Source organism: Aythya fuligula, chromosome 1 (assembly GCF_009819795.1).
Source record: "Aythya fuligula isolate bAytFul2 chromosome 1, bAytFul2.pri, whole genome shotgun sequence".
Lineage (NCBI taxonomy): Eukaryota > Metazoa > Chordata > Aves > Anseriformes > Anatidae > Aythya > Aythya fuligula.
Window position 1 is genome coordinate 184,215,662 of NC_045559.1, and position 26,670 is coordinate 184,242,331.

The following is a 26,670-nucleotide window of genomic DNA, read 5'->3' on the forward strand; positions in this document are numbered from 1 at the left end:
AGAGATTCTTGCACTATTTGCACTTTTGTTTTTCTTAGTGAGAGTCAGCTTATAAACAAAGATGTTTTTAAAAAGTAATTTTCAACTGGTGTGTACAATCAGCACTGCAACATTTCAGCTTAAATGCAATGGGTATTCCCATATGATTTTAGGCTGCAGTATAGACAATGTTGGCATACTGCTCATATCAATGGGCACATCATCCTGTTTGACCTTTCAAAAACTATTGATGTTATTGATTTTTTAAACAGTAGAATAATAAAGGAAGGTGGCCTAAGCCATGAATATGCTTTGGTGAAGCCTTTTTTGAGAATGAAGAGACTCTCTTTTGATATATAATTTATTTAAGGCATCTATGTGCTTGAATGCAGAGACATAGTTCAACATTCAATCCACCATCACCATCATCTATCATACTGAAGTCCATTTTAAGGATTTATTCAGAAAGGAAGGTGGCTGACTTTACTTTCTGTTCCATTATTCATGTGTTGTCCTGAGGGGACCTTTGTTTACATTACATTATGCCTCATGAACAACCTTTGTTCGGAAAAGGAAAACTAAGTGTTTTTATCTTGAACAAACAATGAATAATGCACCATATTTTAGAGCTATCCTAAGGGCACATACTTACTGTAAAACAGAAAACATTAAAAATGCTGAACAGAATGGGTTTCTGCAAGAGTTTTAAAATACCTCATCCTCTGAACATAGCTGACTGCAGCCAAAGTCTGATCCATTTTATCTCTTCTTTTGAGTAGGGAGACGATATAAAAGATTACCATTTAAAGGATCTAGCTTTTAGTAAGAGTATCTCCTGTTAGGATTTCCAGGGCTGAAGAGCTGGCTGATCAGTAATTTACTGATGAAAGAAACAGAGGCATGTTCTCTGCTGCCATGCGGCTTACAACATTGAATCTTAAAAAACTTCCCTGCATTGCATACACTTGAACTGTTCACATGTTCACCATTCACCTTCAGTTCCTGCTCCATTGATTCATTTGTCATCGATCATTTACTAACTGTGAGGGACAATAAATGATTTTCTTTACCACTGTGCTCTGTCAAAAATTATATTCTAAAGCCAGCTGTTAGGCTTTCCTACTTGGTTGTTAAACAGATCCCAGTGACAACAGAGTAAAAGTGTATAACACAGTACAAAGATGACTATCCTTTTAGTTCTTCATGGTGAGGGATTGTATGAGCAAAATTTGTTCAACACAGATGGATGTCTGTCCGTCCGTCCTTCCTTCCTTCCTTCCTTCCTTCCTTCCTTCCTTCCTTCCTTCCTTCCTTCCTTCCTTTCTTGTTTTTCTTTGAACACTGTCTCCCATGACAAAGCAATGTCAGGACATGAAGGACATGGAGTTCCTGGTGGGTCACCATGAGCCAGCAGTGTGCCTTTCTGGTGAAGACCAGAGCTTCCTGGGCTGCATTAGGAAGAGCATTACCAGCAGTTCATGGGAGGTGATCCTCTCTGCTCAGCCCTGGTGACACACACGTGAAGTGCTGGGCCCATGTCTGTGCTCCCCTGCTCAAGAGAGACTTGGACATACTGAAGCATGTCCAGGGAATGTTCATGAAGAAGCTTCAGGGAGTGGAGCAGCTCTCCCTTTTTTATATCTTTTTGGGGAGGACAGTGCTATCAAGGTTTACAACTTAGAGAAAAAGAGTACTAGTGTTGCAAGAAGTAAATAGCTTGTAAGTTTTAACAAAGAGAATTTGATTTTTGAGACATTTAGTGAGAAAAAGCTTTCTTCTTTTATATTCATAGGCAATTCAATTGCTGCAAGCAGAAAGTGAGAAAACACAAATTGGAATTGATTTGCTTATTTTTAATAAATGGTGTACCTTAATAATGATCTGTAGGAACAGATTACCAGTGGATGTGGAATATTGTTCTCTCACTTTAGGTCAAGTTTGTGTGGAGAGTCAACACTGGATAAAGATCAAGTTCTACTTGAACCAAATGTTCAAGAAAAAAACACTCCTCCTATGGGATTGTTATATCCTCCTCTAGGGGCTCCTCCTATAGCACCTTCAGCAACCAGAACCTGCTTCATCTCCACAACTAAAGCAGAGAAACCACCAACACGAGCCAGCAAGCTGCTATACCTGCTCTGCCCCACAACTCCTGCTCTACCGTCAGTAGGCAGACATTGAACCCAGGAGGCTCCTTGGACCATTCAGGTCAAGCAGGACAGGGTCTAGCAAATTAAGGCACCAAGTGGGTTAGGAAGTACTGGAAAGTAGGTCAGCTGGCTCACTAACTGAAAGGATCTTCCATTACCTAAATGCTAGTTAAGATATCTTCAGACAGAATCCCATGCTGAAATGTGCGCTGTGTGAACGCTTGGGTCAAAACCTCACAGTTATGCTTACTGCCACAGTACAATGACCTTATTATTGGATTTCACCTCCTGCCTTTGTGGTGGTTCAAATATATGCATTTTATTGCAAAGTCTGGGTGGGCCTGGAGCATATATTCAGTCATTTCATCTCAGGTGAGAAACGTTAACTCTTCAGGCTTTTCCTCATTTTTAGCAATGAGCCCATACACTTGTTTTTTGTTTTCCCATTTCTGGATATTCCTCATTGCTCCAAACTCCTTTTGTTTGTTAACACTGCAAAATGATTTATAAACAGGTGCTTCTGAATCATTTTTGGAGCTTTCTTTAGTAAATATTAAAAAAAATAATGTAAAAGTTGGCTGAAAGCTTTGCTATACTCTTTTTCTAAGAGTTTGACTCTTCTATTTATAACAGGTAGGCAGCTCATACGCAATGAAGTCAAAATATAACTAAGGTGGTTATGAAAACATAGCTAATAAAGGTGAATTGTTCTTCCTTACAAGTGCTTGAGTCAGCCCCATAAATGCTCCCACAAACCTGTGCTCACCCATGCTGCCAGGATGCCTATGCTTCATAAAAACTGATGCAATGAAAACTGAATCGACTGCTTTCAAGGATCATTCTGAGAGCTTCATTATTTAATTTTTATTTCAGTCTGGGCTCTGTTGCTTACACAGGAAGTTCACTCAACTTTTAGTGCCTTAAAATATTATAATAACACTACTCAGCTCTTGCAGTTCTGAGTAGTGACTTTATGTGCACAAAGAGACATTCACCACTCTGCAGAGCCCCCGTATTACTTAAATCTTACAAGATTAATATAGATTCACATGTTGCATAGAATATTCTGGCCTTTTCCCCCCACGAGCTTCCAACCTTGGGATAAATACTTCACTGTGAGGATATATCCTTAAATTGCTAGTACAGTCAAAATGAGACAAATGTTCTAGAAAGGTCCTTTGCCTTAAACTAATATATGATACAAAGACTATATCTAACAAGTACAGATGCACTGACCCTCTGGGGAACAGGGATGAACAGTTGCAAAGTATTGCCACCTTTAGCCCCAGTCCAGTCTGTCTGTGTTTCAAACTATAATACAAATCTTGCGTGATAAATACAACAGTTGTGTTTTTATTTTCCAGGAAGACGCATACAGAGATGGTAATTGCCAAAAAGACTCTTCATAGGAATCTCAAGGAGATTAGCACAGTTGTAAGGCAGTTAGGTCCTCTTTCCATTATCATGATGACAAACAACCACATGTAAATTGGTGAAAGTCAGCACCATCCTCAGGAATTATTTTTGTAAAAGTCCAAGCTTAAATGAAGAGCTATGGGTGAGGGAATCGTCTGTCTGCATGACTGAAGTGGCCAAAACTTTTTCATTGCTTCTGAAAATTGCCCTCCTTCGACGACTGCCCAGTGACTGCTTTAGCTTCTCCTTAAAGAAAGTAGTTGTGAGAGTATAGAGGATGGGGTTCAGGGCACTGTTTATTGGCAGAACAAATATCACTATCCAGGAAGTGACAGTGTCTAGGAAAAAATATGAGATACTTAGTATGCTCTTTTGTAAGAACACTATAGGAGTAAGCATGTCTTTACGTCCTTTTAACTTTGTCTTTCTTTTTTTAACTTTATGTCACCTTATGTCATTTTTGAAGAATTCTACCATACTATCATGTTTTACAAGAAAGGGAAACCCTTTCAATGTTGCTCAATGTGTTTTTCATTGAGCTCACCATGGGTTTTGATGAGATGGAGGAAAAAAAAAAAAAAGGACTTTTTAACAGAGAGTGGCTTTTTTTTTTTATATATATATATATCTACTAGAATTTAATAAAAGCACTAAATGTGAACTGAGGCCCATCTCTCTTTAGGAGAGTATTTAATATAAATCTAAATCCCCTTCAATACAAAATAATATAAAATCAACCTCAGTAATACCTAGTGTTTACATTGCAGTGTTCATCAGTAGGGCTCAAAATGCCGTACAAAAGCCACCATCAGAGGGGTGAAGTTACTCACTCAGAAAGCCATGAACGTTACCATCCTGAATCCCACTTTACCCATAGTTGTACGTCTGCTGCACACCCTCATGGTGGACATGCTTTATCTTTAACTACCCACCTATAATCACTTTTTTCCTGGTTATGCAAATGGCATTCAGTGCTGCCAGTGAGGCTGAAAAGGTTTTATGATAAAATCATTGTCAATTTACTACATTTCTTTAATGCCTTTCATCTTGTGGGGAATTATTTACCAATTTTCTACAAACATGAGGCATCAATTTTGTAAAATTATAATGGGAAAGCAGGATGCCTTCATTACAGTGTTATCTGTTAGCAGCTGCCAGGCTAGCAAGACTGCACATAACCAGTGCAGTAGTGGAGAGTTATGAAAGCGTGCATCTCTTTACCCTCTCAGGGGCAGATAGGGGACAGCGTGGTCCATGATGGACTTATGGACTTACTCATACATATTACTGTGAGATTTTGCAGCTGTAGAAGAAAACTTCTTTGCTGGGTAACCTATTCTTGTTCTCACATACATACATGCATTTAAGGTTATATGTATTTACTTTAAAGTTCAATTTCTGAACCTAGATGAAGACAAACATTTTGGGCAATACTTCCTCTTCACCCATAGCTTGATAGAATTCCTCTGGCAGAATTGGTTTGCTTTAAACTGAATCTTTACCAAAAGAAATCTCACTCTTAAACGGCATTACCTAGAATTTCCACCTGGAATAAGGAGAGGATTTTAATGACAAAGACAGGAATCCAGCAGATGGCATCAGTGAATACAATAAAAAAAAATCGATTGGCGATGGCAACATCTCTGTGAATGTGACTCCTCATCTCTGATGTCTGAAGGGCCGTTTTTTGAATGGAACAAAACATGCTGACATAGGAAAATACTATGATGACGAAGGCGAGCAGGTTCACACCTGTGGGAAAACAAGATGGAAATCGAATGGCATTGAAATGAGGACAATAGCCCCTTTCTCCCCTTTCTCCCACCACTCCTGTTTGATTTTCCTCCATTGCTTGGTTAAAATTTTTATGTTAGGAGCAGCTCCTCAATATTGTCAAGTGTCACACAGCCCGCTCGCATACCACGTGTTCCCATCTGTTACACAGTGAGATGTGAACAAGTTGTAAGAAGTTACTATAGAAACACAGTTAATGCACACAATGGGGGGGCTCATGATTCCACAGAGATCTGATCTCCCGACTAGAAATGCTGCGATAAATCTGCACCAGAAAGTGCCTCCAGGTCTCTAGCATGGTGATGAAAGAACGACATATTCCCCAGCAAAGTGACAAACCACTCTAAAGCGTATGTTCATTTCAGACAGCCTTCCTCAGTTCTGTATAAATATCCATCGCAAATTCCTGACGGAAGAACATGTGCAGAGCAAGCTGTGCAACTTGGATTTTAATCACACGGTGCTGTGTTGCAGAGCAAGACTTTTAAAAATTCATCAGATGGCAACTCTGCGTATTGGAGTGCTCCAATAAAGAGCTGAAAGCCATCGAAGGAGCCATTTCAGTCAAGATCCCAGCACCTGAAACAGTCACTTGCTCAGAAATATGGATCAAAAAAAAAAGTCAAAGAATTGAAAAGCATAACATGATCATTTTATTGATGGGAAATCATTACATGAATTTGATTTGACATATGTATTGCATTTTTTACTTTCTACTCAATATAATTCTAAACAAACTACAGCTTTCATCTTTCAGTATGTAGGTTTTCTGTCTTGAGATTGAGAAATAAAAGGTAAATGTATGTGTATTGGCAAAACAACCTATACAGCTTAGCAAATGCAGGTCACGGAGGAGATCGTTTGGCAGCAGTTTGAATAATTTTCAGTCTTTGCTGTGAGCGAGTGCTCAAGCTGAGCATAACCAGTTCATACATATTTCAGACTGAAATTTCTGGTTTTATTCTGTTTCTTTCAAGTTTGTTTTATATACATACATTTAATCATTATTCGTTGCCAGTATAATGCACATACAGCTATACTTTTAAAGTTTTATCCTGTGTTATTTATATCATCACAGTTTCCTGTGATGCACTGAAAACGATGCTGAGCAGTCGTTGAAGGTTGCTGATGTTACAGATTTATCAAAATGAAAAGGTTTCAAAACGAAATATAGTTAAGTAATTGCATGATCTCACTGTTATTACCCAAATTCCTATTTTCTTCTATGTCTTCTCCTCTTCTTTGTTACATTCACATGTGTTTTGTTAAAAATAGGTGCTAAACTCTTCAGGTAACAGACCCTTAAGAGTGCAGCCAGCACATGAGGCTCTGGTCCTCTTGCGTGCCTTTAGAAACTGCTGTAACACGAACATTAATGGTGTACTGAAAAGTGCATCTACCAGTGAGTATTCATTAGGTATTTTTTCTAGTAAAATCATATTAATCAGTAATTATGACACGTTAAAAATTAAACTTACCAAGAAAAATACTAAGGGAATACCTGTTGCCTCCAATTTCTTCCATTCGATCAGAATTCAGTGGGAAACAAACTCCATTTTTCCCATAATAATTTCCAAAAAAGTCCACATCCCAGAATGGGATTATTGCTATGACAAATCCAGCAATCCATATGGATATAAGAATCACTATTGTCTTCTGCTTTCCAGGGCGGATATTACTGAAGGGAAAGACAATCACTAAATACTTTTCCAAGGTCAGATATGTCAACAATAGGACTAAGACCTCTGTAGATAGCATGGCGATGAACCCCATGATATGACACGGTAAACTTTCCATCCACAGCACAGCATATTTTTTATACTGTCCACGGTATTTAACATCAAAAACTCCAATGAAGAACAAATACACCCCCATTAGACAATCAGCACCTATTTAAGAAACAGATTTCACAGTTTACTGAAAATAGCAACGAAACACTTTATGTATATCATACTTCTGTGCCTAGCCAAACTCTAGCTGGCATACAAAAATGATTTAACCCAGTGAGAATTCACTGCTGCTAAGTCATGCGATATGGGGCTATGAGCCTCCTGGTCACAAATGAATGGAAGTTCTGCCCATTGGGGATCCCACAGGCGCATATGCAAGGACCTTGGGTCAAACTCCTTGGCTGTAGCCAGCATGGTGACTTTTGGGGACAATGCGATATTGAATCCCTGCATGTTTGGCATGGAGACATCCAGCCCTGGAGAGAGGCCACAGCAATGTTTGGGCACTGAGCAGGGTCCAGATACAGCTGTGGCAGAGTTTCAGCCAGGAGCAAGCTACAAGTTTCCCAGGGAGAGCGTGGAAGACTTGACAGGTCTACGGCACTACACAGTAGTGTAATGACACCATGTAATAAATGACACTGTTATAAAAAATACACAGATGATTTCTGACATCTTGCCAGGGATTCACCTCTTCTAATTTTACACATCCACAATATGTATCTACCTACAGTATCTATCTAATTAGAATTAGGCAAATTGCACAATCCATTGACTATAACAAGATCTCAAAGTGACTAGTTCATAGACATCTGCACTGTAACCATCGTAAGTCAGGCAAGATAAAATCTTTCATGTGTGAAGGTAACGTAGTCAGAAAGCAGAGTTTATAGGCTTGGCTAACTTGAACAAAGAGATGGCAAGCAATAATAGGTCCTGTATGATTTTAAAGGGTTAACCACCAGGAAATAGCATCACCCTATTGCACCATAAATTTCAAGGAAGTAGACTTGGCTGCAGAAAGTCTGAAGTCAGTACCCCATTTCTATTGGCTCCAGGGTTCTTAATTTGGGAAGGACTGCTGGACAACATATGGTGCAATTGTTTGGAAGTAATCACTTTTTCTGAGTTGTGAAATATTTCAAAAATAGTAGAAACACTTATTATTTCTGGTGCCAAAAAAGGGCATATGATGATCACAGAATAATTCAGATAGGAAGTAGTCTACCACTAGCTGGTTTGTTCATAATCTTTAATGCAGAATGAAAAGTAGTAAATAATAAAGTAAAATGTTTAAGTTTCATAGGTTCTTTGTACACATCTTGAGTATCTAAAATCAAGGAACTGAAAGACCTTAGCTATTTCCTGGCATTCACTTTCATTTAGAATATTGGAAAATAGTGCAAAAATAGATAATGCATAATTTTCAAAAATGCATTGAAACTAGTATATTCTTATATTTGTGCCCAGAATGCAAACTGAAATTACTGAGGCATACTTAATGCTATACGTAGTTTATAAAGTAGTATATACAGTACTGTATTAACTATACAGTAGTATATTATTTTTATATATTATATCCATCATATATATACAGTATATTACTTTATATATATATTGACTGTACTAATATACTAATCTATTTATTATGAATACCTTTAATGCATACTTACAGCACAAAATTTTGATGGACATGGCATGTGTCTCATTTTCTGCTTTGATAAATGATCTCATTCCAATGACAAGAAGATTTCCAAAGCATGTAACACAAGCTATGACCCACACAAATACTCGCAGAACATTGTTAGCTAAGAGATCTTCAAAGGATGAAATCCCATCTGTTAGCGGCGTGCATATTCGCACATGGAGTGCATAGGAGCAGTAGTGAAACTTTTTGAAGTAGCTGAAAAGGAAAGAAATTACCGTGTAATGTGGGTTAAACACAAGTCACGGCTCCATACCAGTTATGCAGTTATGTGCCCTTTGTTCATATATGACTTGAGAGGAATGGTCAGAGCTGATAGACTTGTTTTCACAAACCTTTGAAGGACTTTGCTAATCTTTTTTTAATTTTATTTTACTTTATTTTTTGTCAGTGTGCAGGTAGTTGCTGTCCATGCAAAGGTGCTTGAGAAGCAGATCTTTTACTTTTCCCTGGCAGAAGGATTTTGCCTGCATTAACAGATCATGAAATGTCTGTGGAATGACTTAAATTTGGTAATGAACATTTAAGGATTTCAGCATATCAGATCATAAACATACCAGTTCCTTGACCATTCATTATTCATATAAATATTTCTCTATTTCAGTGGCAGTGCTTTCATAAAGAAGGCCTGTAGGACAGGCCACAAAGGCTCTAACAGAGTAAAGCCTGCAAGGAGATGGTTGTTTTGAATTGCATCCTTACAGCCTGCTGGCTTCTGGAAGATTTGAAAATATGTTCCAGTGTTTTCTGAATACTGGATACAAAAATGTTTAAAGTTAAACCTGTCCATAAGTGATGTTTCTTTTTATATTGAAGAAATACTGCACAGTGACTCAGTGTTAAAGAAACAAAAATATCAAAAATCAAACCCAGTTCTTGTATTTATCAGTAATTCAAAAACTTCCCATTTTATTTGTGAAACGATACTGATGAATAAAGAACAAGAATATCAAATATAAAAACTAGGATAGATTTACAAATGAAATTCTAACATGATTGAATTATGACTTGTATGAACAATGGTTTATGAAAATTTCTCATAAAGAAGGACACTTTAAATATTTAAAGAGACACAGGCATTTCAGTATACACATAGAAGTGTGATGTTCCTGAAGCTGTTTGCCTCAAATCAGGGATAGTAGTTTAAAGGCACCCGGTGTTTCTGGCATCTAGCTGTGACATATTGTGAAGAGAAAAGGCATGTTTTATGATACCAAGATAAAATGGTTGTATGGCACACATTCTATCTTCTTTATCAACATATATGGCTTTTACTCATGTTCAAAATATAATTATTTTTCCGTTTCCTGAGTCAGTTCCCAGTTTTGATGCTCCTGAATGACATATTCTACTTCTGCCTCCTAAGCTTAAGGCTACAGGAACTCCCAAGTAAGCAACTAGTTTCGTTTATTCAATTTCAGCCAGAAAAAGAAGTGTTAGGGGCAGAAAAAGAACTGGTGTGACACAATTTAGAAATGAGATAACTAAACAAGAAGCCTGTTTCCTTTCTCTGTTTAAAATACTAAATCTATTTTTTTTTCCAGAAATTGGGCTCCCTGTTGAAGTAACTTGGAAACACAACTTGGGATGGTTTTAGACATTTTTGCATGAAATAAAACCCACGTCATTATTCTTTCTTTTATTTTGCATACATACATGTGGGAGAGGTTCCTCATATGCTGGAACATTCTTGCATTTATATTTGGAATCTCAATCATTTCCAGGTCTCTGTAAAATATGTAAATATGTAAATGTTATGATCTGTAAATTAATTATATGCAATAGGGTTTTCTTTAGTTATCAAAATTAGAATTACACAAGTGAGCATTTTCTTAAACCAAAGATCTTAAAGAAACAATTTTATGGCAAAATCCTGACTGTATTCAGTAAGAATGATCCTACTACTGTTTATCACAGAGCTTTTTACTGAAAGATTGTGTTATTGGGATATACATTTAACCTGAGCTCTCTTTGCATTTAGGCCATTTGACAACCGATGTACAAAAAATGACTTGCTGATAGAGGTTTTTGTTCCTTTCCTTGGGTGCTAAGCTTAGCTGCTCACAGCAGTGCAATTTAAAGCCTTATTATTACAAACCTTGGCCAAAGGGCCTTCCGATCAACAAAGGAGTCAGAGACCTGGAAACATTTAAGAAGAGGCAGAAATAGAAGACAGCTTCTGCTATAAGAATCAGAAGAAGAGAGGAAGAAATAACACAAGAAGGCAAAATGTATAATTCTCTCAGCTTTTCCTTGGGGAAGGGGGAATTCTCCTCTGTTATTCAGAATAACATTGCCCTGCAAGTTTTTGATAAGAAATTCAAGGTAGTGGAAGGTAGCTGTGGGCCAGCTGAGGAACAACAAGGACTCTAAAGATCTTTTGCGTCTAGATTACTAGAAGCAGCAGCTGTGGACAGTACAGACAGGCCTCCCCTTGGAAGGAAAGGCAGTCGCAGGGACAAGCTAGTAGCTCACAGAAGTCGGATATTTTGTCACATTTTTGGAGTGCTGGCAGAGATGATTTGCACAAACCACAGCTACTAGCTGCCTAGCAGCAGAAGCTGCAGCAGGGAATGATTCAAGCAATGGTGTGTACAACTTGAAGGACAAATCACTAGAGTGTGTGCTTGCAGGTGAGGACCTGGTCCTTCTCCCACTTGCCACCCAAAGTGCTAAGTTTACTTTTTTTTTTTTTTTTTTTTTTTTTTTAATTTTATTGTTTGAATAGGTTCAGGTGCCTGTGTTGGGTTTTGTTTCACCTGACATCAGGCCTCCACACTGTAGTTAAGGCTGGAGCTAAGTCTCCCTCAGAGCCAGAAGGGAGACTCTTGTCCTGCAAGGCTTTTTTCTGTCTGCTGACTGTAGAGGGAGCCTCAGAGAGAAGTCTTTAGAAAAATAAACTACAAATAAAATATATCAAAAAATTTAACATTAGAAAATATTAGGTTGAATAACCAGGCAGACATCCACATTATGTCTGCATTGGTAAAATGAAGAGGGACAAGACCCAGGCACGGTCCATTGGTCTAGTGGTCCATTCTGCCCAGCTGTTCTGGCCCTTGTGAGCTAGCATTGCCCAGGGCGATGCTGAGCAGAGCCTAAGGAGAGCAGGTTATGAGACATTCACCATTTAGGCAAAGAACCACCCACCCACCTTCTGTCTCTGACATCGCATGGTTCAATGGGACTTGCTGACTAGGGAGGGCACATACCCCATACAGGAGGGAAGATGATATTAAAAATCCGTAAAAATAAAATGCCAGTATAATATTTTCTATTACATATATGCAAGCAAAACCAGTACTAAGGTGCATTCAGCTCTTTAAAAATCCTAATGGTGACAGAGCCCTGAAAAAGACACTTTGTATACTGAATATATTCACAAAGCATGTCCTGAAGCATCTGAAAGCAAAGCTTCATTCTGCAGTATCCCAATAGACTTTCAGTGTACAGATACAGTACCAGGAGGGCCTGTGCAGGAGAGTTAGCAAGCCCAGCAAGGCGAGAAACAGTGACAGAAGTTCATTATTTCACACTTTTGGCTAAAATGGAAAAACAAAAGAAGCAATTGGAATGGGTTGTTGATTAGCTGTGATTTGAACAGTAAGACAGTCTCCTGACATAGGCAAAGAAAACTAACTGTATGCACCTGACAGAGAGGGAAATGCTAATGGAAACCTGCCATGCTGTACAAATCCATTGCACGATGTATGCGCTGCAGGTACTGGTGTACTTGGACTGCAGCTTACCATTTCCCCAGAGGATTCGGCTGAGATTCTTTTTGGTTCATGTTCAAGCCCAAGATCAGTGGCATTATTTTTTCCCCCCACAAGATTTTAAACTTTAAAAACTCTCTCTCTCTCTCTTTTTTTTTTTTTTTTTTTTTTTTTTTTTTTTTTTGGATTATATACTGTCTATCCCATGAAGTAAAATGCCTGTCATCCTGTCAGCAAGTCTTGTGGAAAAATGAATGCGTAGTGAGAGCACTTTGTTCTGGTTAATTCTAACCCAGTCGGATTTTTGGGAGACTGACATTATGTCTGTCTTACATTCTTTGTTCCCGTACTGCATGTTCTGAGTTGAAAACGCAGATCAGACAATCATTTTGACAGGCAGGCAGGTGGTACTGTTACATTGGCAGCAACATATCTATCACGGTTAATGTGTTCTCAGATTGAAATAACTACACTTTTCCCAGCTGGTCAAGGTTTATATAGCAGCAGAGCATGTCTCTGTCCATATTTCAAAACAATGGCCTCTGTTAAGGTTACTGTCTTGTCCCTGTGGTGATTTATGGACTGGAATATTGATATTAAGTTATACTCACTGCATTTAGTTCTGTGAATAATAGTGGTACCAAGGGCTGTATTGCACTTCACAAAGAACCTCAAAGGAAGTTATTCTGGCACAGCTGCCACATGATAGACTCACTTATCCACAAAAAAAGCACTTCACATGCCCTGGAGACACCTGTTTGAGATGCCCATGAAGAAATGGCTAATATGGCACAAGACCTACAAGAGACCTGTGGCCTTCTGGAGTAGGAGGTGACAACCAGGAGGGGTAGATAGATTTCCAAGGGCATCTCCAATGACACCAAAGTCCTACACGTTGTCAGCTGAATGAGTCAGTGGTGAATACAGTCAGGGGGATCTGGAAAATGGTTTGTCTCAACATAGACCAGATTTTGGTTTGAATTGCTCTTCAGACTAATACTCCATCAGGCATTACTTGACATGTCCTGTGGTATCTGAGACATCCATGTGGGCAAACAGATAGGACACAGGGCCTGCGAAAGACCAAACACTTCCAGGAGTGGCAGCCAGGAAAAATACAGCAGGGATCTCAAAAAGCAATGTTTTCCTGAATTCTCTTAAATTTTACCCTTACATTAATGATTTTAGACACATTACCCACCTGTTACCCATGGACACTTCACATATAGGGTCTATGAAGAGGAACTGAATATTATCCTGTACACTGACTTCAGCACAGTGTTTTTAACTGTATGGCACAGGAGAAAATTACCAAACAAAGAGTTGCAGGAAAGCTGTCCAGATTCATCATTAGGATTAATTCAGGATGTTTTCCTGAATTAATTTTCCTGATGCTTAACAAAAAATAGTGTGAACTGAAGCTCAGCTATTTAAAAGTAACACCTCATTCTTCTTCTGGACAGCTTTTTAAGAAAAAGCCATATAGCACAGAATGACAATTTTAAAAAGATGTTACCCTCGTGTTTTACAACCCTGAATCCAATAAAATTAGAAGATATTCATTTAGATGAGTGAATCTTTGTGAATTAAAGAAGAAATAACAACAATTCTGACTTCAAGCTTTGTGTAAAATAATTTAAAAAAAATGTGGTTTTCAACACATGAGTATTTTATGAGCCACCACAAATTAGATTTTATAGAGGTTCTAAAATACTTCTTACAATTTATTTAGGTCCTGATCTGCCCAGGTAGCCTAGCTGTGCTTGTTGTGTAATTTGTTCTTTCTTTATGTGTATTGTTTGCTCCTAGCCTCATCATTTGTGAATAGCAGTAAAACTGAGCAAACTGTATGGCTGTAAATCATGCATTTTGGCCTGCTATCTTAGGGTGTTGAGGACTCCTGTAGAAATAGAAAATTAAAGTACATTCAGCATCTAATCGAGTGACAATCAGTGTTCTGCAATTTATGAATATTTCTCCTGGAAAGAAAGGATATTATTTAGCGTATTATGCTAGTAAAATATTTCTGGTTTTACTTACAATGACTGAAGCTGCTGAAGGCTTTCAAAGTGATCCTCTGAGAGGTGAGAAAGTGGATTGAAAGACAGATTCCTAAAAGAAACAGAAACTGTTTCTAACTTTATTAAAAAAAAAAAAAAAAAAAAAAAAAAAAAAAAGACAAAATAAACTATTACATTTAAGTTCAGTTGGGAATTCTCATTTATAACTTACAGCTTTTGTAAATACTTCAGATCTTTGAAAATATAACGTGGCAATTCTGTAATCCTGTTGCTGGACAGATCCCTTCAAGAAACACGGAGAACAAGAGAAATCAGATTCATCCCCAATATTCCACCATCCATTTCAATATACAATCTTTAAAAACTTGAAGACACAGATTTCCTTCTTTTCATAGGTGAGGAGGCACACTACCTTGCTTAAAAGTCTAATAGCAGCAAAATTATCTTTTATAATTTTTTTGTTCATCCAATATTTCCTTGCTCTAATTTTATCCATAAGTCACTTTGAAGCCAGTCGGTACAGGCACTGATGTTTGGCAATTGCTAAACATGGATCATTTTAGCTCTGATTCATCATACCTCATTCAGCTGAGGTATCTAATTTGGGAACCTGGTTGCCTGAGGGTCTCTGTATAATTTATGAACTTAATCATTGCTGAGAGGTGAGATGAATCAAGGCCTAATTACATAGATGTGAAGCTTTCACATTTAATATAGGTAGAGCATGGAAAAAACAAAGCAAAATAAATACAAATCCCATGGTAAAGACTGTTTTTGGTGAACAAGCTATTTGTTTCATGGAGTTTCCACCATGCCAGAAGATCAGTGTCTTTAACAAATGATTCTAGTTGCTGTTCTCTTCCAACAGCCTTTAGCAGCCCGTTTCAATCACTCGCATCTTTCCAGCCACTGGTGGCTTTCCTTCCAGCTTTCCCTTCTCTTTTTGGCTTCTGCTCCTTCCGCAGCCATTCTCTGTCCCTGCCTAAATACACCATGCCAGATAACGAGGTAGCCAAGCCCCAGATGCAGCGTGGTGCTGCTACATGCAGGTGAGCCTGACGCATCCATGCTCATCCTTGGGGCAAGTGGCAGACTAGCATCTAAAAGTAGCTGAAAATCTTAAAGCTAAAGGGAGGAGGCTGGTCCACCTCCATAAAGCAGCCGTTGTGTCCCATTTATTTTTCTGTAGAGTATACAGGGAATAGAGAGACCCTCAGAGTGATCCAAAGAGACTCAGAAATGCTGTTGGCTCTGGAAGACCCTGGTGGAGTTTCCAGGAGGGGAAGGAGCCTGATGGTCACTTGGATACAGGGGGATCTTGTCTTTTAGCCTGTACATTACAAACTGTGCCTGCTGCAAATCCCAGAAAGCCTCACAATCAGAGGTATCAGGTTCTCCTTCCCCACGGTGCTGCCTAAGACACTACACACAGCTCCCTCTTGCTGGCCTCTTCCTGGCCTCTAGCCCTTGCTTCTGCATGGCCTGCTGGCCCACCTTTAGCAGGAAAGGGACAATGCACTCACAGATGACAGGCATTACTGCTCACACACTATCATTTAAAAATAGACTGTAAAAAGCTCACAATTCCCCCAAATCTTTTAAGGAGGAAAAGGTATATGCCGGCACAAAGTGAAGTTGATTTCCACGAAGAATCCTGTAAAGGAAAATATGTATTAGCCTAAATACCTAATGATTCAATTTAATACACAGTGCTAATTTTATGTTTCTGTGTCACTACCTGGCTTTCTATTTTTTTAGTTGTATTAGACCTTCCATAGGACCCTGGCTAATTTTTACAAGCTGTATAAGTTGCAAGGTGTGTTGCGGTCACTGCAAAACAAACCTACACAAGGCTAAAGAGTTAGTTAAGTAAAACTGTCCTTAGCATTAATTAAAAGCAAGCAATTACCTACGTAAGAGAGCAACATGAAATTTTATTTGATTGAAAGCTGTGGGATTTGCTGTCCAGACAGAAAAGTTACATATCCAAATTTAGGTGTGTTGTTTTTGTTTTTTCCTTTTGCTCTCACTGGGTTTCATACCATCCCACTGCAGGGAATTCTCTTTCCTCACTGGTAAGACACCACCCCAAGTAGGACAAGGAACACTTCATATTTCTGAATCTTTACATGTTTTTCTTCATGATCCTCCTTCAGATCCCCCTTCAGATTCTGTTTTTCCTTTCCTCTGTATTACATGAACTGTAGCTGAATATGAAAAAAGTTAGAATGTGCATTATTGTTGTATACAAAAATATTTAATTTTATCAGCAATGATATTTTTTGCTTATCCCCTGCATGGGAATATGCCAGTCTGAAGGAGGAATGAATTCAGCAAGAAAAAACATCTGCAGGTTGAGATTCAGGCATACTGTATTATGTCTGCTTTGTGATCAGACTGCGAGTCCCAGGACTTCATGGAGTTTGAAAAGCCTGGTACTCATGATCTGGTCACAAGGCAGAAAGCATATAGTATGCTTATTTCTTATTCTTTTTGTTGAAACAAGTGATATCATGACAATTGCCAAAATGCTCCATGTGACTATGCTTACAATAATTCATTTAGTGGTAAAGAATACCTCCCTGACAAAAGCACAACTGTCCTGATTAGGCTTTATATATTGAGACAAATACTGTGTTGAGAACTGAGTCACACATATTCAAAAGGTTTTTATTGCTTTGTTTTTATGTCTTTTACTTACAATACCGTGAGCGCATCACATTCTAGGAAGGTGGTATTAGTTAAGGTCTTAATACGATTGCCTTCAAAATCCCTAAATAACAATAAGGAAACTGTTATTCATGAGTTGTAGAATGATTTTGCAGGAGGGAGTACAAGCTCCTGCATAATCTCCTTTTTATGTCCCTCCTTTATTTCTTCCAAAATTAACCCTAATTTATTACCTAGATCTAAAAAAGTATAGCCCTTTCTTTGTTGTGATTTCATCTTTATTTATGGCCCAGCTCACCAACCCTTTCAGCAATAGTAAAGTAATACATTTTCATTTCTCATATGTAGTCTGTATACCAGAATAAATAGAGGCCACTAGGTGGAGATTTTACATCTAATTGCAACGTATGTCTATTTTATCCTAAGTTATGCTTAGGGTAAACATATTCACAATAACTTACTTCATTTTCTTTGGTAAACTGAAGTGAAAGACAGAATTTTGTTAAGCTCATGAGAGTCATGAGAACAAGAAGCAGCTCTAAAAGTTTATGTTGGCAGAGAACTGTGGTATCTTTCAGATAGGCATTTGAGACAACATGAGGTTCAACATTGGCAAAAGCTCTACTGTTTTTAGAATGTCACACCTGGCTTGGACTAACAGAATAAAAAAATGATGAATTTTTGTCTTCACAGAAAATGATACAATAATTTAGCAAAGGAAACTTTCATGTGATTTACTTACATCCAGTTAATAAGAGGCATTTCACTACAGATCTTCTTAGGAAGAGTCTCAAGTGAATTGTTTATCATTGATCTTCATAAATTAAAACATGGTTAGAAAACAAGATGTTTTATCATACTTCACAGCAAAATAAGTAAGTGTAAGAAAGATATGCAAATGTAAACTTTTGAGAAAATTCCAAGATTAGGTTAGTTACATTGCTTTAAAACTTAAGGCAAATTTAGATTTTACAGAACTACAGAAAAAAAAGAAAAAGAAAAAAAAAAAAGAACAAAAAAAAAGAGTAAGTTGCCAGTAACAAAACATGTTTAGTATCAGAAAAATAATTGCTAGTTCTTAATATTTTTTTTTCTTTAATAAGCAATGGATACATTGACTGAGAAATATGTTGAATCATATTGATTTGATCAACCCGCCCCCCACCATCCCTTAAAAACATAACCAACAACAAACCAACAAACAAACAAAACCATGTGTCCATTAAAAAAGTTAAATCCTCACTACTGGTATTGTAGGTTTTCCACATGTGCTCTGACCTTTCTCAAGCTCTTTCCCATGGGAGCTGGTAAGGGTACGGAGGATAAGGGTAGGGTGGTATTTCAATTCTCCAAGTTACTAATGCCAGCTTTGGTGGCCGCAGCTGCCTACCAGGAGCTTAGCTGAGACACTTGAGTCATTGACTAATTAAAGATGCAAAGTTTTTCATCTTCTCTGCCCTGAGCCAAAGTAGCAAAAAAATGCATTTTCCACTAGCAAAACCAAATGATTTATTTCCCTGGATACTAATAAAAACAGCTGCTATGTTTTATGAGAAACTGAGATTGTACTTCTCAGGTGCTGATTTACTTGTTGAGGGTGGTGGAAGGAACTTATAGGATATCATTTCTCCTTCCTGCGCACTGTAATCTCTGTCTGAAATGGAATTTCTGTTATAGTCATCACAGTGGGATCTGCATGGTGAATTATCTCAATACCTAGATACTCTTCATTTTCTAAAAGGAGAGGCTAGGTTTCTCCAGGTTGTACTCACGAATTTTCAGTTTAGATCATGAGTTTCTTATAGGTGTTCAGGGAAAAGAGATATGATCCTAAACAGTTTTACAACTTCAAGAATGTGCTTTAGTTTTAACTGAAACATAATTAGGGTGGTCCTAGCGTGAAAAATGCTTTTGAGAAATTCACATTTGAATCTAGAATAGGTAAGTATTGGGAGTTGGCAAGCGTGACTCCTTCATGAAGGATATGCTTGAAATCTTGGGAAAATGAAGGAATTTGGAGGAAAAACAAAAAGATAGAAGGGAAAGCTACTTGGGTATTGAACAATATCAATATGAAAATGTGTAAGAGCAATACTTACAGAAAAAACAAAGACTTTAGGCCAGTAAATAACTGCTGTGAAATTTTCGCTATTGGGTTATAATCCAGAATTCTGGAAAGAAAGAATAGTTGTTTTTTTTTTTTTTTTTTTTTCTTTTCTTTCTATATCAGTGGTCCTTGTAAGGAAACAGCGAAAAGAAGGACAAATTGAGCAAACCACAAGGAAGCTTCTTGTCTGCAATTCCAGAATCACTAGGCCTAGAAAATGGACCCAGAATAACTAGACTTCCAAAAATTGAAATGTAGTCTTTGTAACAGCAATAAGGAATTGCAGGCTGTAATCTTTCACAATATTTTTGTACAGAATGCTATGTACAAACATAGATTTACTGCTTTGTTTCTTTCCTTTTAGACCAAAGCCAGATATGCATACGTTGCTAGAAATGAATAATACTTTTACAGACAAGGAGAAAATGGGTACTCACAGCCATTTCAGTTTGTGTAGATCTCTGAATACCCCAGGTTTCAAGCTGGTGATGCAGTTATGGCTGAGATACCTGTTGAAAAAGAGTATAACGCTGGAACTAAAATAATGCTATCTAAAACCTGGTAGACTAATTTTAAAGAGAGGAAGCCAAAAACATTCAGACATGATGAGAGCAACCAGAAAGATAAACAACTGTGACAGGCAATGCTGGATTTTAAAATGCTATATTTTAAGGTTACTATCTTATAAAAGGCTGTCTGCTACTGCAAGGGCAATAGCATTTGACTTAATGCTTTTTAATATTTTATATGTGGAATGATGCTTGGTAAAGCATTAAAAATGTGTTTTATGAATAGTTTTGTGCTGCACAGGGGTAGATATGTTTTGCTGTGATGCAATGGACAACTTTTGCCTAGGTCTTATACATACACTATTTCAGATCAAGACAGATGTAGTAAAAAACCACTATGCATTAATACACATTGATCTGTCAAAATGTCAATAACTGTAGTTTTTTATTCCAAACTTGATAAGAAGCCTGTAAGATTAGCCTGATTTTCAAAGGCACTGAGATTTTATCATCTGTTGGAAGTGGTGAGGTACCTGGATTTTGAGAAATACTGTCTAAAAATGCTACAAATACCAACATCTGAATAATTTAGCCAACACGCTTTGTGGAAATCAACTAATGAGGCGCTGTCAGGTACACATACCAAATGAAGTTTATAATGGGTGAGTGAGGATAAAGAAAGAAGTTCAGTGATTTGTCTTTGTCCCAGAGTTCAATTAGAGTCACAGTAGGAGTTAAAATACAGGGACTGCTGACTTCTAACACCTTTCTTAAGCTACTAAAATATGCTGAATTGTGTTTGAATGAGACTGAAGGGTGGAAGTTTTGATGCAACTTCCCATTTTTTTTTGGAAGGATGTTTGCTCTGTGATATCCAAGAAGCAGGGTGTGATATAAAAAGGCAAAACTAGGACAATACTGTACTCACAATTTCTGAAGTTTGTATAGTCCAAAGAATGCTCTCCTCGATATTGTCTGGATGCAATTGTTTTGTAGAAATCTAGTATAGAAAAGGTAAGAAAACCAGGATAATCTTGTCTTATTAACTTCTTATAATTGCAGATATTTCATAATCCCCTATTTATCCCCTTCTGCCATTTAAAGCACACTGCTAAATTAATGCCTGATGTAATACCACTGAAGTCAGATTCAGTATTTTCCACCAGAGCAGAACTTTCTAATGACTTCTATGAAGCTATTCAATACACAGTCGTGTCATTCTCATTTCTTGATTATGCTATTGGAATAGAATATCATAGGGTATAAAAAAGAAGGTGTAAAATAGAAAGCACTGGAGGCTGGAGAGAAAAGCCAATATTGTTCGAGGGTGCAGGCATACTATTTTGAATTTTATGAAATGTAAAAAATAGTGAGGCCATCCTTCTTGACACTTGTGTTAATGTACATTGAATCTGGTGGCGCACCTCTGCTGAAATTAGTGGCATATATATTTTGTTTATATAAAATTGGGAAGCACCCTGCCCACTCTTCAAATTATACACTCCTTTCCCATGGAAAGGCAATGCTTGAAGGCTGCTAATCTCTTCTGGTGGTTTGAGCTGTCATTAGGAATTATCTAGCAAAAGGCATGCACTATCCAATCCAAAACAAAAGGTGAGCTCAAATATTGTGTATTTATGTTTTTTTTTTTGTTTGTTTGTTTGTTTTTAATGAGGTTTTATCATATGTCTGTCATATGAATTTTTACCCTTATATTTGTCCATTTTCTCATGCAGACCACATATTTGCTAGCTTTATATGTATACCTTAATCCCGTAAGAATTTATTTGAGGGAGATGCCAATTACAGTGCTGACTGATTGATTGATTCTTATTTTTTATTTTTGTTATTAACAACAGCCATATTTAAAAAGGATACAAGTCATTCTACCTCATAATATCCAAATATCTCCCTTCTTCATAACTCAGTGGAAGGCAGACTGGTTCCTACAGGAACTTGGAGGAAGCTGTATTGGAAGCCCTCCAAGTCAAATTCCAATAAGAAGGCCACTTACTATATAAAGAACATGGAAGACACCATCCAGCTTGAAAAAATGTACCAGTGATCTATGAGAGGACTGACTACATAGTAGAACTTGCCATGTGTGCAGCTAATTTCATAATTTGTGTTTGGTTTCCATGGTGTTGAGGCATCAAAAAAGAAAGAAAAGGGAAAAATTTAAAAGATGTGTTATTTAACCTTATAAAACGGTAAGTTGCAGTTTCATCACCAAACGGCAGTAGTGCTTATTTGGCAGATTTATTTTCTGCTTACTTATTTTTCTGTGCCAGGGACTGAGACCAGATCTCTGTGTACGAAGCTGCCCACATCTGTGCCTATCCAGCTAGACTGGCAGACCAGCATGATCAAAACATCAATTTTGAAAGCAAGCGCTGTGCATTACTGTTAAAAAGTGAACACAGAGGTGACTGTGCATTGATTTTATGCATTTCAGGCAGTCCTGGACTCATGTAATGCTTTAATAAACTGTCAAGATACTTACATTTTCTTCACCTTTGTGTACTTGCTGAAAACTTCATCTGGAAGAGAATGGATCTGGTTGTGTGCGAGTGACCTAAAAGTAATCAGTAACTGATGTTTAAACACAGGCTCAGAGTCTAAAAGTCTTTGGGTGCATTGCATTGCATTTCTTAACACTGGGTGCATTACTTTGGGTGCATCACACTGCCTGGGAAGCCTGGTAGCCTCCTCAGCTTCTTTGTCATCCATCCTCATTGTTTGAATCCCCAGGTGAAGCTTCAGTGCCCTCCCAGGATTAGCTGGGAGGGAAAGTTCTCACTTTGATCTCTTTGTAAAGCAAATGCACTTGACCACTTGAACAAGCTAACTGAAAGCCATCCAACTTCTTTACTCAGTTTTAGGACTGGCCTCTTCTAAATATTTCCCTTTGCTGATCCAGGCAGATCTTTGGGAATTTCCCATGCTACCAAGGATTCAGCCTTACATATGTTTTCATAGCCTGTAAAACTGGAGCTGGCAAGCTGAAATAGGGAGCTCTGAGTCATCATTAAGAAGCAATAATCCTGAAATTCCTGCTGCGGTAACTTCAGCAATATTTGGTGGGTGCCCATTACCTGAGTGCTGGCTGCACAACCAGTGATCTTTAGTGAGCACCCTGGGGCCCACAGACTTGAAGCAATAGGAATGACAAACCCAAGTGGCATTCAACTCGCCTAATTGTAACGTGGACAGTGCAAAATCCTCTTCTCAGCTAACACCCAAACTCTCTGTAGGGGAGAGAAGTAAACACAGTCTGTGTGCAATTCCTACGACCTGTATTAGATGACTGGTTTACACTGCTGACACACATATATTTTGTCAAATGAATTCCACACTGAAGTGGACCTTGTAGCCAAACACTCACAGCATTCACTACATACTGGTAAATCCCTAGTAAGTACCTATAGTGGGTTGCTCTTTTCTGCAGTCTCTGAGTGCAGAGGGCCCACATTTGGGAGTTCAGCACTATGCAAAGTATGTTCAGGCATATCTTCGTTTCTAGTACAGCTTTATGTTGGGGAGCAAAACGGACTCCACTTACAGGACGGTTACATTGCTTGAAACAAGTGGGACAGACTTCAGATTAACTCCAGCACATTCCAGTTCTGTTTCCATGCAGCTGCAGCCTTCTGGGTATTGCTGGAGACCTAGGAAAATGAATTACTGAGGGAGTGTTTTACATATATATGTCTTACACCCACCAAGTACTTCTGATCAGATGGGGTGTCACTCTAAGACCCCTTTTTAGAAAGGAATTGGACATTAAGATGTCTAACATGCCCCCTTCCCCAAATTACCTTTGTAAGGTTCACCTGTCAGGAAGGCTCTAAAAGATGCTGCTGTGCTTCCTAAGACTGCAGTAATTTACACATAATAAACTCAAACACAGGTAAAACATAAGTCAAATTTAAAATCCTGTTCTCCATAAATACAGTACCAGCTGCAATAAGGTTAACTGAAAGACAGGATATACTCTCTCTATATATAAATATATAGATAACACACAAATGAGAACGTCTGAGAAATTGCTGATACAACAGTTTCAACAGAGAATGCAGATTAGTTAAAGTCACTACAACTCACTGAGAAACTGGATGCTTTGATTTTAGTGCAGACAAGCGGGAACACAGCATCTAAACTTGCTTCTTTCTTGCCACAATGCTGTCCTTGCTTGCTGCAATTAAAGGCTTTTTGGCTGCCCCTCCTTGGCAGTCCTTCTAAAGAGCTGTCTCAGAACTGTACTACTTTGACTAAGCTGGGGCTTTGGGGCTTATGACTCCTCATCAGTAGGCAAGAAAAATATTTTAGAAGGTTTAATGTAAACCAATTCAAGATTTTTTAATCTTTTTTTTTTTTTTTTTTTTTTTTAATTAAAAAAAGAGCTTCACAAAGAAACCTTTCTTTTTTCTTTTGTTCCAGAGTGAGATGAAAACAATTATTAGATTTCCAAAAGTTTTCAAAAATGTAATTACTATTTTCCTGCAAGTCTGCAGAACTGCAACCTGGCACTAACAAGTATGCTCCACACAGCTTCACTCTGCTCTGCCTGGTGTGCGTGCAAAAAGCTCTGGGAAGCCAAAGGAGTTCCCTGAGCTCATCTAAAATTCCAGATATCTCTATAATTATAGTAAATATGTATATGCAGTGAAAAGTCTTAGAAATGTAAAATAGTGTGAGGATACTAATAAGGGTGTTATAGTGCACTTAGGATTAAGTCAGAAAGGCAACGAAATGGAAAAAGCAGCAATTACTTACAGCATTCTTCTGATAAATCCAGATAATTAGGCTTCCCATGAACCATATCAAAGATACTTGCCCATCCACTGTTATCTCCTATAAGAAGTGTTAACATTTATCATCTATACTTTAAATTCTACATCAACTTTTAATGAAAACCAGAACATTAATACCAGAGAACATGTATTTTGACTGTGGGGTGTATCTGTTTTCTGACTGTTTTCTGATATGGGATGTAAGCAAAAGTAAATCTTCAAAATGATTGTTTTGATTGTCTTTTTTGTTGATTATGAATATCTATTATAAACCCAAATTAAGAAATCTCATGCAAGTGGAATGTCAGAAGTGCACCAGACTATGACCATGACAGAGAGAAATCTAAAGATGATGTAAAATATTATTAGATGTGTTGACAAGAAGTTTAAGAACTTCTTTACCGAAAGGGTTGTTAGACATTGGAACAGGCTGCCCAGGGAAGTGGTGGAGTCACCATCCCTGGAAGTCTTTAAAAGACGTTTAGATGTAGAGCTTAGGGATATGGTTTAGTGGGGACTGTTAGCGTTAGGTCAGAGGTTGGACTCGATGATCTTGAGGTCTCTTCCAACCTAGAAATTCTGTGATTCTGTGATTCTGTGACAAAAAAATAAGTGAATGCTAAAATAAAATGCTTAACATAGCGGAGAAACCCATGCTGTAGTACATGGTATAGCATGGAAAGTTACAAATTACTTACAGTGAAAATGTACATGATAATGGGAGTATTTTAGGACAGGAATGAAAACATAGAAAGTGATTCAGTAAAAAACAGGAAGTTTACACCAATTTCAAGTAAATGAATACAAATGGTGACCTCAGATTTCAGACAAACCATGGAAAATAATGAGTACAGATCATGTATGGAACAGTGAAATGAATAGGCAATTTTACAAGTTATACTGTATTTGAGAGAAAACAAGTTAATGTTTGTATAGCATAGAATTTTTACTAGGTTGGCAGAAGATAGGAATCTCTATTTTATACGAAGAATATCAGTCTTTGAGCAATCAGTGTTAGTACACCAAGGTGAATTTTGGAGTTGGTAATGGCACTGGAAATGTGCCACATGGAAAGTCACAAATACAAAGGACCCCATTCAAAGATGGTAGTGAGGGGTGGTGGTAAAGAAGAAGGAAAGAGGCACAGGAGGGTGGTTTGGAATACCTAGAAAGAAGAAAAAGAAGTGAAAGCGATGTAAGAACTACACTAGGAAATAGGTCGGAGGGAGGATACAAAGCAGGAGATGACAGTAGAGTTGACACATTAGCTTCTGACCCAACATGTTTTAGAGTCTCACAACTTGAATGTGATGTAGAGGGAACCATGCTGCAAAACAGGGATCGTTTCTTAGCCCAAAAAAGTCTCATTGACCTCACTTCTTCATAGCTCTTTTGGATTGAGAGCAAACATGGAGATCAATAAGAGGAATGGTGGTATGACCACCTCCAAGTTCATATGTGCTCATGCACATATACTGACATATGTATATAACTAAAACCCTTAAAATACTTAAAATCATCTGCTCTTGAAAAGCCTTACTGAGTCTAAGAACCCCTATTTATCTGCGGGAGCCCATGCATCCACTTTGAAGGATTCCCCACACAGATGTGCAGTGATTACCCCCTCTCCACAGCAGAGGACTGTGCAGGATTTTCACCACTGGAGTCCGCCTGGGGCATGCCTTTAGTCAGTTGGCATGGTGTCAGCATGCCAGCCGGCATCCTGACCAGCATGGTGTAATTTCCTCATTCACTGAAGAAATTAAAATATTCAATCACACTAAAAACCCCAGACTTATCAGGCTTGCAGATCATCTGAAGGCTGTTAGAGATTCCATGTGTATTAGTTGGAGGAACACATGCCACAGCTAGATTTCGTTTCTGCACACTTACAGCTGTTGCTGTACTTACCACAGTTCTCCTCATCTGCACCATTCTCACAGTCATTTATGCCATCACAGTGAAATGCCCGTGGGAGGCACGTTGTATGATTTCCACATGGAAAATAACCCTTTTGGCAGACCACGTCAACAGAAACGCCTTCCATCAACCAGGACTCTGAGAAAATATGGAAAGACAT

General features: G+C 38.0%; 1 protein-coding gene across 1 annotated transcript; it reads right to left on the bottom strand.

The window, feature by feature from the left end:
- Positions 1–3,418: 3,418 nt before the first annotated feature.
- Positions 3,419–26,670, bottom strand: RXFP2 (relaxin family peptide receptor 2). Its single transcript, XM_032207102.1, has 17 exons — positions 26,502–26,670; positions 24,574–24,651; positions 23,360–23,465; positions 22,301–22,372; positions 20,726–20,797; positions 19,726–19,797; positions 19,281–19,352; positions 17,924–17,995; positions 17,213–17,284; positions 16,094–16,165; positions 14,723–14,794; positions 14,531–14,602; positions 10,431–10,502; positions 8,743–8,972; positions 6,818–7,228; positions 5,079–5,297; positions 3,419–3,883 (listed from the first exon to the last, which is right to left on the bottom strand). The coding sequence occupies exons 1-17, from the start codon at positions 26,668–26,670 to the stop codon at positions 3,648–3,650; spliced, it is 2,169 nt and encodes a 722-aa protein (XP_032062993.1). The 3' UTR covers positions 3,419–3,647.

Bases quoted from the DNA above. Each gene is read 5' to 3' on its own strand.
- RXFP2 (XM_032207102.1), bottom strand. From the start codon at position 26,670: ATGTCTTTCCATATTTTCTCAGAGTCCTGGTTGATGGAAGGCGTTTCT. The intron at 22,373-23,359 runs GTAAGTGGAGTC...GATTACTTTTAG, and splicing joins TCAAGCAATGTAACCGTCCT to GTCACTCGCACACAACCAGA. The intron at 10,503-14,530 runs GTAAGTAAAACC...CATATTTTACAG, and splicing joins CTTCAGCAGCTTCAGTCATT to AGACCTGGAAATGATTGAGA.